We start from the raw sequence: 14,070 nt of genomic DNA on the forward strand, positions 1-14,070 counted from the left end.
GCCATATGGCCCCTCGAGCCTGCTCCACCATTCAATAAGATCATGGCTGATCATCGACCTCAACTTCACATTCCCGTCGGATCCCCGTATCCCTTGATCTCCCCGAGAGTCCAAAAATCTATCTCTCTCAGCCTTGAATATACTCAACAACTGAGCATCCGCAACCCTCTGGGGTAGAGAATTCCAAAGATTCACAACCCTCTGAGTGAAGAAATTCTTCCTCATCTCAGTCTTAAATGACCGACCCCTTATCCTGAGACTTTGTCCACTAGTTCTAGACTCTCCAGCCAGGGGAAACAACCTCTCAGCATCTACCCTGTCAAGCTCCCTCAGAATCTTGTATGTTTCACTGCGATCACCCCTCATGCTTCTAAACTTCAGAGTGTATAGGCCCAATCTCTCATCATAGGACAACCCTCTCATCCCAGGAATCAATCTAGTGAACCTTTGTTGCACCGCCTCCAAGGCAAGTATATCCTTCCTTCGATAAGGAGACCAAAACTGTGCACAGTACTCCAGGTGTGGTCTCACCAAAGCCCTGTACAATTGTAGTAAGATGTCCTTACTCTTATACTCCAACCCCCTTGCAATAGAAGGGGGTAGACACTTCATCAGAACTGGAAACAGGAAGATTAGCCTCTGACTGGACAAAGCAAAAGTGTCAGGGGAGAGTGAAAACAACGGGTGAAGTCCTGAGCGCTGACTCCTATCGTAGAGGCAGTTAATAAGAGTATTGCTCTGTGACTAGGATTTTTCAAAAGCTGTAAATAGGTGAAAACCGGTGATCGATGTATAATGATCATCTCAATGAGGAATGAAAAGGCTTGCAAAGAACAAAAGGGTGTGAAAATACCTAAACAAGGCAGTGAAAAGGCAAAGGAAAGGTGCGCACAAAAAAAATGCCCTCCAAAACAGAGGTCAATGAACTGGGAGGTGGATGGCAAAAGTGGGCAAAAAAATGGGGAACTAGACAAGAACTGACGTTGCTAAAGTCAATGTTCAGACCGAAGGACTGGAGGATGTTTTGTCCAGGAATGTCAGTTTTGATTGCAATGGTCGAGTCCAAAAGCTGACGAGACAGAGATTAATAAATATTAATTAATAAGTTTCTCATTAATGCAATTTGTTAACTGGACCAAAAGTGTATAGACCAACATGATATAAGTTTTTCTTCATCTGAAATATATGTTCTTGTGCTGTCTTATTAAGCAGGAACCCAAGTGGATGTGATTAGTTTCACCAAAATAAGTAAACTTGCATAAAATGCCAATTAAAAAAATCTTGAGCCTTTAATCTTCATGTTTCAGGCTGTGAAATTGACTAGCTCGCGGACACAGCTCCCATATGAATATTATTCCCTCCCTTTTTGTCGGCCAAATAAAATTGAATACAAGGCAGAAAATCTTGGTGAGTTTATTATAATCTGTAAAATGTTTTGTGCTATAAACAAAGACATAACTTGTATGCTAATTGACTTGTGCCGTACTTCCATTGGCAGGCCGAGTTCAGAGGTTAAGGGAATGGCCAATATATTAAATGCAAAATTATTGGAGATTTGAATGTTTTGTCCTAATCTTGTAATGCATTTTATAATTTCAGTTAAATTTCAGATGGACAATTAAATGTGAAATTGCAGATTGCCATGAATAGATACATGCAGTATAGTCTTTCGGGAATACTATTGAACATAGTTCTTGAGTGGGGAGAAAAATGATCAGTGTTTTAATGATTTTAGTCATGGATACCAAAGACAACACTGACTCATTGGTTGCTGCTTGCAATGTCAATTCAAATCTAAGAAAAAACTTGCTGTTGTTCGTTAGATCGTTAGTGAACTGATAAGTGACTGCTTCGTCAGCACAAAAATTTAATTGATTTTGCATCTGATAGGGCACTTAAGAGCTGAAACCTATGTTAAAGTGTAGAGAATTTAAATACAGTACCAGTTAGCGCATCATGCTTCAAACATGAGACTAGAACTGAATTTGTTTTAACAAAGCAATGCTGGAAGAGTCTGGTACTGCTGTTTTATTTGGTCCCTGTAACTGTCATCAATAATCTTACACATCCAGAAATAATGATGTAGATAAGTGGAATGCAAAAGAGAAATAACTTCTTAAATTTGTTCTTTTATTATACAGGTGAGGTGTTGAGGGGTGATCGGATTGTGAATACACCATATGACTTGCATATGAACATTGAAAAGAAATGTGAAGTGCTCTGTAACAAGCCAAACAAACCTGTCAAGTTTAAAGTAACTGAAAGTAAACTGGTCGTAGAAAGGATTCGGGAAGAATATTATGTTCATTTGTATGTGTAACTATTTTTGCTCTTCTAATACATTGATTGTGTGCAGCCTGCAGTTTGATAACTTTTTTTTTTAGAGAACTTTTTTTTTTTACCATACTGCTTCCATAAAGGAACCTTACCTTGAGCTTACCTGTGTATTGGTAGGCTGTTCTTCCACCCTGGGACATCACAGCTAAGCCTGAACCTATAGGCCTGTGCATGCATGGCCACACATACATACATACATGTTGGATAGCAAGCAGGACCCTGGGTTTATTTTCCCCTCCCTAGAATGAAGGTGCTGAGTCCAATGAGAGCACCTGCACTCCTGCCCCAATTAAGATTAGCTAACTCAACACAACCAGGAATTGAACATGGAATCTTTGGGCTTGTATGGCTGTACTGTCACTTGACCAACTGCACCGTCAGTGAAGCTACCATTACCCTTTTAAGAACCAACAAAACTTTAGCTTTTTTAAAATTTAAATTTTGTCTATGCACAGGAACTGGTATGGAGAAGCTGATACCTATTTTGTAGTGCAGAGTACATTTAGAAGTAGTTTTTATCAGCAGGAGGGTGAAAATCTCTTTATTCATTGCACAGTAGACTTGTAATCCTTCTCCACAATGTGAAGTCTGGAGAAAGCCCATGTGACATACATGGTTTAATTAATCTCCTGCTTGCTGTTAAAATAGGGCGGAAAGCCAACCGTGTGCACTGAGTTAAGGCCTGTAGAAGTATACAGACTGTTAATACGATCTTGTCTTTCCCTTTATGCTGGCTGTTTTAATTAAGCTCCTTCCTATCGTCAACCTTAGCACTCGGATCATTCTGCTGTCTTTCCGCATCCATGTGTGAATGCTCATAGTGTAAAGAAAAATATTGAAACAAATGAATGATAAAACTCACCCTTAGCTCAAATACTTTAATTTGTAGAAGGCATGCTTGTGGTGATGGTCTTTTTTTTTGCATGGAAAACTGGAGTGGCCAAGAACAACAAATTATTCAGGATTGGTCAATTGCAGAGTTGACTGCAGGGCGATGAAGGCATTACTAGTTCTCTGCCCTTCATTGTAACGACTTGTCAGTTGACCAGGGACTGGAAATAGCATTTAAATGATTGTCAGATCTGAGTTTTCAACCCGGCTTTTATAAAAAAAAAACAGACACGTACAAATTAAAGCAGATAGTTGGAGTTTTCCTGGTGCAGTTTAACCTGTTTTGAAATCAGAAATCTTTACCTCCACAGCTGATGCTGTATCCCCATTCAGCTGTAGATTTCTAAATGGGTGCTTCGTACTGTTTCATATTGGCACTCTGGAGGATAAGTCCGCATAACTGTTTTCCATCCACCTAGGAAGGGGCACTTTGCTACCATTTAGGTGTTCCATTTTGCAACCCTCAGAACTGATAAACTGGAAGATTGGAGCAAAGAACTAAAAGTGAGCGAGCAAAATAAATTAAGTTTGTGCCAAACAGTAATGGATGGTTGAGGGAAGAAGAGGAGAAATGTTGGTGGCTGAGGCTAAATTTATTTAATTCTGATATGTCACTGATCGTTGCCTGCCCTATGGACAAATTTGTCCCACGCGAATAGAAATTTTGGGTTTTGCTTTTAAAAAGCTGATTTAGGTTGAGCATCCTTAATGTGTCAGCTCTCATTCATGTTTCTTGGACATCTGAAGCATAAAGTTACCAGTTCTTGATGAGGTGCTTACCTCCCCTTTTGTAATTCATTAACATTGCATGCTCAACTAAACCATGTACTGCCCCACTTTTAGGTTCATTTTGCAAATTAAAAAAAGGCTTGCGTTTTTATCACGCCTTTCATGACCTCAGCGTCAGAAAGAGCTGTACAGCCAGTGAAGTACTTTTGAAGAGTAGTCACTGTTGTAATGTAGAAAACGCGGCAGCCAATTTGCACACAGCAAGCTCCCACAAACAGCAATGTCATACTGACCAGATAATCTGTTTTAATGGGTTTCCTCCGGGTGCTCCGGTTTCCTCCCACAGTCCAAAGATGTGCAGGTTAGGTTGATTGGCTATGATAAATTGACCCTTAGTGTTAGGGGGATTAAATACATGGGGTTACGGGGATAGGGTGGGATATGTGTTGGTGCAGGGGTTACGGGGATCGGGTGGGATATGTGTCGGTGCAGGCTCGATGGGCCGAAATGGCCTCTATCTGCACTGTGGGGTTTCTGTGTGATTCTGTGAATGGCGTTGATTTGAGGGATAAATATTTGCCAGGCCAGTAGTTACTTTTGACAAAACCATCATTGACTGTTACAAAGATATAGAGAATGAATACATAATTATTGGGTGATTTGTATCTAGTTTGGGGTATTTTTCTTCATAGGCCTTCACCATGTAGGAACAAAAATAACAACTGGATACGTACCTTCTAGCTTTGATAAATATTAGCAAAACTCATCTGTCGTCTGCTAGTAAATGCTTAAGAACGTATCCTCTGAGAACTTGGGATGAAACATCTCCTTTCTCCTGGCTGCACAGGCTCTACCTGAAATGTATTTGCACCAACCCAGTTCCTAGTAGGCATGAATACCCAGTGCAAAATAACCTGCACTTGAGCACTAAGTTAGCAGTCTCATGGAGAAGCTGGTGTGAAAATAGAAAAAAATCATACTTGTCCTGTAGCTGTTGCTCACCTAAGATTGCAATTTAATGCATTGTTGCGATAGAGAGCTTTATACTTGCTGTATTATGCATGACCAAGGAGTACTTGAAGCTAATGCATCAGGGTAAGTTCACCAACCCCAAGTGCCCAGTAGCAGCTGCACTTGAAGGGAATGAGAGTTGGAGAAACAGCACTACACTGTCAGTTCAGCAAAAATTCACTAGAATGATAGCAGGAATGAGAGGTTATAGTTATGAAAAAAGCTTCAAGAAATCGAGGCTTTTGTCACTGGAACAGAGAAGGCCAAGGGGACAAATCTAACAGGTTTTCAAAACTAGGAAAAGTTGAAAGGATCAGGAGTATTTCCACTGTTTGGTGACCAGGAGGCATAGACTCGGGAATGTGGTTAGAAGAACAAAGGGGGAAGTCAGAAGACACTTTTTTCAGAGGTTATTAGAACTTGGAATACTTTACCCCACACGGCTATTGAGGCTGTAATTTCTATGATCTTTTGAATGTAAAGTTTGAGGCATTCCTTTTCCCAGTATATGAATAACTATCTGTTACAGAATTGCAGATAACCTGCCTGTCGCAACACGGTTAGAATTTTACCCAAACCATGATGACAATGACAAAAAGAAAGAAAAGGAAGTACAGTATGAGCACGGTTACAGACTGGGATTTATCGACAACAACAAGGTAAAGGTAAAACTAACCGGGCAGACTTCCAGAGCAAGTAGTTCAACTGCACTAATAACCTGAAATATTATATATAGAAATGAAATTGGACATTTGGCCCGTTGAATGAACAAAGAACTAACCTTTTATCTATTACTGTGATTTGACCAGTACTAAAATTTCTCAGTTGATTGTTTCTAGATAGGCGCCCAGTATGAGAAAAAATAGCAAACAACGCTATTTTTCTGAAGCTGCGTGCTAGTGAGTTCTGTAGTTGATGTCAGATGAATGGCTTTGTCCTGAGTGTTGAAACATGAAAAATAAACTTAAAATACTAAACAATTCCCTAAGCATGCTTTGTTAAAGGCTGCTTTAAGATGGAAGTTCCCCCATACCTGTATATTTGCCTTTTCAGATAATCTTCTATTGCAATTAAACATTTTTAAAATTGCAGTAGAAGCTTCGAAGTATTTCACTTATAAATTGTTAAGAAATGAATGCTGGTAACGGATGAATAGAATTTTGTGGAGATTTGAGTCTAGAAATTAGTGATTTTATCATACAAATGCTTAATTATTGAGTTTCTTCAGCTAAATGTGTTGTCTGTTGAAGTAATAATGAATTTTATACAGATGCATAAGTGATCACACGATAGCATCGCTCACTGTAATTCCACACTGGTTATTTACAAGGCAGAAATTAATTATGCCATTTGCATTGCAGTAACAAAATAAACACCAATGCGTTATTCTCATCTATATTTCTCATTTTGAGTGGCAAATATGAGCTATCATACTCATCATCTCCAGGTTAATATTTTAGACATCCAGTATAGAAACTATGCCACATATAAATTAAACTTTGTAATTACCTGCTGTTATATCTGTATTGTGAACCCCCTTTGCAGTTGTCTTTTTGTGTGTGTGTGCACATAGATGCAGGTGTAGTACAGGTTAATACAAATGAAAGAACAGGCATACCTAATATTTTATCTCAAGCTTACACTTCTCTTGCATATATTGGGAACTCAACATATTCTTATTTTTCAGTTCTACCTCCACAACCATCTCTCCTTCATTGTCTATTATCACAAGGAAGAAATAGAGAAAGAGCAGGAACCTACCTTCAGAGTTGTGCGCTTTGAAGTTGTACCGCAAAGTGTTAAGTATGAAGGTAATGGCGTTATCTCTGGATATAATTTGAGCATGCTTGCATGTAATAATTTATTTGTAGACAAACAACTACAAAGATGGAGAAATAAATGCAAAGCATACTGTAGACTTGCATTATCAAAACTATGGTTTGTGTCTGTTATACATGTGTGTAGACTCGTGTATAAAGCAGTAAACTGCTTTTAAAAAATCTTGTCTTGGGATGTTCTTCAGGTAACCTCTACATTGTAGTTAACAGTAATGACATTGGTCCTATGTTGTGCTTATTTTGCTGCATTCCATTTTCAATAGGCTGTCATGTGGCAAACAATCGTATTGAACTTTGAAAAAAGAATGTAGTTCAAATTTCTGGTTCCATGGTAATGTTGATTTGCTCTACTGCTAGTCCTTTGTTGTGACTGAAGGATGCTCTGCTTTTTGAGCAAAGTTAGCAGGTTGGATCCCTCTAACAGTTCCTGTATATGTGCTTTATATCGATTCAGTTTTCAGTGATGTGAAAAAACAATATTGGGGACTACACAAATAATGCTTGTGGACATATAATATGTTTGTGATCTATGTTGATGCAGTACAGTAATTCAATCGCTCTGCAGTCCCCATTTTGGTCACCATTGTTTCTGTTGTCAGCTGACTTTTCCTTTCAGGCTTCAAAAAGAGTCCTAAAGGTTCAAACTGAAAGAGGCCAGTGAAGTGTGAAAGGCCAAAAGAGTGTCGCGTTTAGCTTCAGTGGGAGTTCAACACTGTGGTGCAGTTGCAGTTGGACAGGAGGCTATTTTTTATAACTAATACTTGTGTGAAGTGAGTACGTGGAGTTTGATTCTTGCACTAATTTAGCGCTAATGGGAGTTCAGGCGAACCTTAGCTGTTTTTAAGTTAGACATGCGGGTATGACAATGCAGGCTATCCTCGTGATTTGTGTGGAGTGTGATTTGTGGGTCAGCGTAGATCCTCATTGTATCCAGCAGGAGCACATTTGCACTAAGTGTTTGAAAACAGAGTCTGTGGCGCAGAGAAACTCTGCTGAAGCAATAATTGGCTGCACACCAACGCATCAGAGAGGATGAGGGGTTTCTGGATCGTTGGCTATGACACAGTGCTAGACAGTTCAGGATGCAGGGATCGTGTAGAGAGAAGTGGGTGACCATTTGCAAGGACAGCAGAAAGAGACAAGACTCGCAGGTGCAGAGAACCACTAAGGTACTGGAACTGTGCATTAGATACATAGTGTTGGGGAAGTATGAGCTGACAGAGGAGGATGGTCTTGAGTTTCATTTTGGCACCATGGAGCAAGGGCCTACTTGGAGATCGATCGACTAGGAGAATAGTGGTGGTAAAGGCAGATTCTATAGGCAGGGTGTATGTTAGATCCGTGGTTCAGTGAATACGCTATTATTAAATAATCACACGGATGCTGTACATTAACAAATAACAGGTCTTTACTGGAGGAGGGTAATCTTTAGACTGGGGGTACAGAGGCATGCGCAAAGCTTATATACCGGTGTGGTCACTGCCGGTACTTACAGTATACAGGAGCTGTAAAAGTAGTTCTGACTTAAAGGCACATGCACTACAGTATAGACACTCTTTTTTGCCTCCCTGGTATCTGGGTGAAGAACAGGTGAATAAACATCTGATAGGGGATGAAGAGCAGCTCGAGGTTGTGGTTCATGTTGGAACCAGTGACACAGATAGCGGTTTGTTTGAGGTATTGCAGAGGAAGATTAATGAATTAGACGCTACAGGAAACTTTGTGATCTCCGGGACCGGCGTGTTGCCGATCTATCAAAACTGCCGGACATACAAAGTTAATGTTGAAGCATACAGAGGTTTTCATCTCCGTATCTGACAACAAACACTGTTGCTTAGCAACAGCTTCTAAAGAGTCGGCTGCAGCTGCAAGCGTCTCTAGCTGAAGCTGTTGCTATAGCTGCAGACCTTGCAGTGGCTGACTGGGGAAAAAAAAAGAACGAGATCTAAAAAAAAACTTAAAGAAAACGGCTCCTGATTTTTGCCGTTAGATCGAGTATTCCGGACATACAACCTCCGGATAAACCAAAGTTTCCTGTAAATTGAAAAACAAGATCTTGGGATGGTAATTCCTGAATACTTCTAATTTAGGCTGGTACTTCAGTGCAGTAGTGAGCGAGCACTGTACTGTTGGAGGTGCTGTCCTTTAGATGAGATGGTAAAACTAGACCCCATCTGCTAGTTCAGGTGGACGTTAAAGATCCATTGCATTATTTGAAGAGCAGGGAGTTCATAGAATCATAGAAATTTACAGCAGAGAAGGTGGCCATTCGACCCATTGTGTCTATGTCGACTGAAAAAGAGCTATTCAGCCTAATCCCACTTTCCAGCTCTTAGTCTGCAGCCTTTTAGGTTACGGCACCTCCAAGTACATATCCAAATTCTTTTTAAATGTGATGAGCGTTTCTGCCTCTACCACCCTTTCAGGCAGTGCGTTCCAGACCCCCACCCTCTGGGTAAAAAACGTTCTCCTCAACTCCCCTCTAATCCTTCTGCCAATTACTTTAAAGAGTTCTCTTAATGTCCTGGCCAATATTTCTCCCTCGGTCAAGGCCACCATTAAAAAAAAAAAACAGATTAATTGCCATTGTGGGATCTTACTGTGGCCAATAATGGCTGCTGCATTTATATACTTGGCAGCAGTACCTGCAATTTTTCTTTTCTTCAGATTGTATTTGTACAGTGCTCAGTTTGAACTACCTTTCCCCACCCCCAACATAATAAATTTTAGGTCAGTTAATAATATTGGAAAGGTGAATTCCCCCTTTTTTTAAAAAAAATTAGCAAACATTTTTAATAACAAGTTATTCTGGAGGGGAAAGTTAAACCAGAAAAAATGGGCACAATACTAAGGCTCGCTTGTTCACAGAATTTGGGTAAGTGATCAATTACAGGTGGCTTCTTAACCATATTGTGATAACAAATTCAGTCTGTACAGTTAGCATTTTTCTGAGCTAAAGAAATACTTGTCTCATTACTTAATTTTTGGAATATTTACTCATTATGTTTGAGCCCAATAAATATTTGGCTGTTATAAAACTGTGTATTGAATTGTCATTTTACCTTTTATCCCAGATCTGAAAGCTGATGAGAAAGGAAATTGCATCCTGCCCGAGGCCGCAGGCTCTCTTCCCCAGGAAATTGATCCCAACAAAGAAAATGATGTGCTTTTCACTTACTCTGTCCGTTGGGAGGTAAGCATAATGTCAGATATCCAAGTGTCTGTATAGAACCCTACATGAGTCAATTCTAGAGCATCTGTGTTTGCTGACTCGGCTCATTCAGTGCTGATGGGTAGAAACAGAAGATAGGAGCAGGAGTAGGCCATTCGGCCCCTCGAGCCTGCTTCGCCATTCAATGTGATCATGGCTGATCATCCAAATTCAGTACCCGGTCCCTGCTTTCTCCCCATACCCCTTGATCCCTTTAGCCTTTAAGAAATATATCCAACTCTTTCTTGAATATATTTAATGAATTGGCCTCTACTGCCTTCTGTGGTAGAGAATTCCACAGGTTCACCACTCTCTGGGTGAAGAAATTCCTCCTCCATTTCTGTCCTAAAAGGCCTACCCCTTATCCTTAGACTGTGACCCCTGGTTCTGGATTCCCCGACCATTGGGAACATCCTCCCTGCATCTAGTCTGTCCAGTCCTGCCAGAATTTTATAAGTTTCAATGGGATCCCCTCTCATTCTTCTAAACTCCAGCGAGTACAAGCCCAATCGACCCAATCTCTCCTCATACATCATTCCTGCCATCCAAGGTATCAGCCTGGTGAATCGTCCCTGAACTCCTTCCATGGCAAGAATATCTTTCCTCCGATAAGGCGACCAAAACTGCACACAATACTCAAGATGTGGTCTCACCAAGGCCCTGTACAACTGCAGCAAGACATCCTTGTTCCTGTACTCAAACCCTCTCGCTATTAAGGCCAACATACCATTTGCCACCTTAACCGCCTGCTGCACCTGCATGCTTACCTTCAGCGACTGGTGCACAAGGACACCCAGGTCTCGTTGCACTTCCCCTTCTCCCATTCTATTGCCATTCAGATAACAATCTGCCTTCCTGTTTTTGCCACCAAAGTGGATAACCTCACATTTATCCACGTTATATTGCATCTGCCATGCTTCTGCCCGATCACCCAACCTGTCCAAATCATCCTGTAGTTTCTCGGCATTCTCCTCACAGCACACACGCCCACCCAGCTTTGTGTCGTCTGCAAATTTGGAGATATTACATCTAGTTCCCTTGTTTAGATCATTAATATATATTGTGAATAGCTGGGGTCCAAGGACCGATCCCTGCGGTACCCCACTAGTCACTACCTGCCACTCTGAAAAAGACCCGTTTATTCCAACTCTTTGCTTTCTATCTGCCAACCAGTTCTCTGTCCAAGTCAATACCTTGCCCCCAATCCCATGTGCCTTAACTTTACACGCTAATCTCTTATGTGGGACCTTATCGAAAGCCTTCTGAAAGTCCAAATACACCACATCCACTAGTTCTCCCTTATCTATTTTACTAGTTACATCCTCAAAAAATTCCAGTAGATTAGTCAAGCACAATTTACCTTTTGTAAATCCATGTTGACTTTGTCCGATCCTGTCACTGTTTTCCAAGTGCTCTGCTATTACATCTTTTATAATGGACTCTAGCATTTTCCCCACTACCGATGTCAGGCTTACCGGTCTGTAATTCCCCGTTTTCTCTCTACCACCTTTTTTGAATAGTGGGGTAACATTAGCTACCCTCCCATCCATGGGTACTGTTCCAGATTCCATCGAATGTTGGAAGATGATCAGCAATGCATCTACTATTTCTAGGGCCACTTCCTTAAGTTCCCTAGGATGTAGATTATCAGGCCCTGGGGATTTATCGGCCTTCAATCCCATCAATTTCTCTAACACCATTTCCCTACAAATACTGATTTCTTTCAGTTCCTCCCTTTCATCAGACCCTATGTTCCCCGACATTTCTGGGAGGTTATTTGTGTCCTCCTTTGTGAAGACAGAACCGAAATATGTATTTAATTGGTCTGCCATTTCTTTGTTCCCCATTATAAATTCCCCTGATTCTGACTGCAAGGGACCTACGCTTGACTTCACCAATCTTTTTCTCTTCACATGCACTCCAAACTCTCATATTGCAGTTTTGGAGATTTTGTGGAGTGAAAGTGTGTATCTCTGAATCTGAGGGACATAAGCTATTAGTGCATAGCTTTGTGGTTCATCATTTTTTGGATTGTGCACTAGAAAATAACATCTGATTTTGTTTGTGCGTATGAACACCTAGTATGTCATGGTGACCTGAAGGTTTACAGTTGACTTCTGTATTGTTGCTCTGGCTTCAGGTTATTGTAAAAGTTTGTTCAGACTGTGCAATTAAACTACTACAACATGAAACTATTTAGTGTCAAATTAATGCCAAATTATTTACGGAGAATATGTATATAATGTAAAATGTTATGCAGAATTGTCTGTATTTTGTATTTCTAGGGCAGTCTTGTTAAATGGGCATCTCGCTGGGACACCTACTTAACCATGAGTGATGTACAGATTCACTGGTTCTCAATTGTGAATTCGGTGGTTGTAGTTTTCTTCCTCTCTGGTGAGTTGATTATTGTTACACTTTTCATTCAGAACTATTTAAGATTATGAAAGGGTTTGATAGGGTAGACGTAGAGAGGATGTTTCCACTTGTGAAGGAGACCAAAACTAGGGGCCATAAATATAAGATAGTCACTAATAATTCAGGAGAAACTTCTTTATCTAGAGAGTGGTTAGAATATGGAACTCGCTAATGCAACGAGTAGTTGAAGTGGCTAGCATCGATGCATTTAAGAGGAAGCTAGATAAACACATAGGGGGAAAGGAATAGAAGGTTATGCTGATAAGAGTTAGATGAAGAGGGATGGGAGGAGGCTCGTGTGGAGCATAAACACCAGCTTGGACCAGTTGGGATGAATGGCCTGTTTATGTGCTGCACATTCTGTATAATATTTAATATGAACCAGCTATCTCTGTGGCAGTTAAGACACCTCCTCCTTCTTCATTATGTATCTTAGCTGCATTTTGTAAAAGCAGAGACTAAGTTCATTTGGTTTTGGAGAAACTACATACCGAACATGCATAAAAATGTCATGACATACCAGATAGGTATGCCACACATGTCTCCTACACTTAATTTAATAAACCCCAGGATCTGTGCCATTGTGCCAGTTCATATTTTCCCAAGCTAAAAGTTGTGCTTGTGCATTACATTTCTTAATGAAGTATTGGGAAAATGCTCCAACTTCCTCCTCCGGAGTATTTTAGATTAGATAGTCCATGTAATCTTAGAAGTATATTCTGTTTTCAACTGGTCAGTCTGTTCTTTTTCAAAGTTTTTCCCCAGGAAAATCATGGTGCCAATGCTGGCAAACCTCCAAGATGAATTTCAATTAACACGATGTAGCCTCCCAAAAGGCTCAGAAACCAGCTGTGCTGGGGTCAGTTCAGGTCATAAAGCAACAAACATCAACCAACTACACAAACTCAAGGCAGCCATGTCAAAGATGGCGTGAAGTAGGCAAAACAAACAGCACAGTGAGTGTGCCTCCACTCAACTCTAGTAGATGTAGTCCAGCTATCTATTCTGACCACAGCAATATAGGATTTCAATAGTTAGGACATTGGTCCTAACCTAACGCTGACACCAATTTTTGAAAGCAGTTTCAAATACTATGCAAAATGCAATAGCCTATTCACATCTGAAGATGGGCACAATAAATACAGCAAATGCTTGTCAGTGAAACGCCACCATTGCCTGATGTTTGTTGTGGGTTCTCCAAATAGACCTAGAACTGTATATCCCGTATAATTGAGGGAAACATTGAGAAGACTTTAGTTGGAAGTTGCTGATCTCCAGCTATTTAAAATTGCCCATTGTCAAACCCTTATCGGCACCAATAGGTACCAAGGACCTTCCGGTACCAGCCAATGCCACGAACCTGTTGCCCCCTTTTGGGACTGGGAGGTGCATCATTGCTGAGCTACTGTAGGGTCTTGTTAACAGCAGTTGGTGTTCAGAGCACTTCAGCAATTTGGTACCAAATATTACATAAGCCAACTGCAAAACACACCCAATTAATTAAAGAAGAAAATTGCCCTGTGATGGGGACTCTCGGTAGAGTTCTCAGTAACACCCCAAATAGCTGTCGTGTGTGTACACAATTAAATATTTAAATGCTCTGGTTCTGGGGAAACCATATCAAGTTGGGATTTA

At 40.5% G+C, this 14,070-nt stretch overlaps 1 protein-coding gene across 1 annotated transcript in view; it reads left to right on the forward strand.

The window, feature by feature from the left end:
• tm9sf4 (transmembrane 9 superfamily protein member 4) overlaps positions 1 to 14,070 on the forward strand; it is a 55,037-nt gene that overhangs the window by 9,926 nt on the left and 31,041 nt on the right. The window contains exons 3-8 of the mRNA XM_086005516.1: positions 1,308 to 1,407; positions 2,142 to 2,310; positions 5,498 to 5,627; positions 6,656 to 6,779; positions 9,881 to 9,999; positions 12,303 to 12,414. Coding sequence (XP_085861642.1) covers positions 1,308 to 1,407; positions 2,142 to 2,310; positions 5,498 to 5,627; positions 6,656 to 6,779; positions 9,881 to 9,999; positions 12,303 to 12,414 — 754 coding nt within the window. The remainder of the gene's footprint in view (positions 1 to 1,307; positions 1,408 to 2,141; positions 2,311 to 5,497; positions 5,628 to 6,655; positions 6,780 to 9,880; positions 10,000 to 12,302; positions 12,415 to 14,070) is intronic.

Source organism: Somniosus microcephalus, chromosome 13, assembly GCF_052327205.1.
Source record: "Somniosus microcephalus isolate GS21.2 chromosome 13, FLI_Smic_1.0, whole genome shotgun sequence".
NCBI classification, from domain to species: Eukaryota; Metazoa; Chordata; class Chondrichthyes; order Squaliformes; family Somniosidae; genus Somniosus; species Somniosus microcephalus.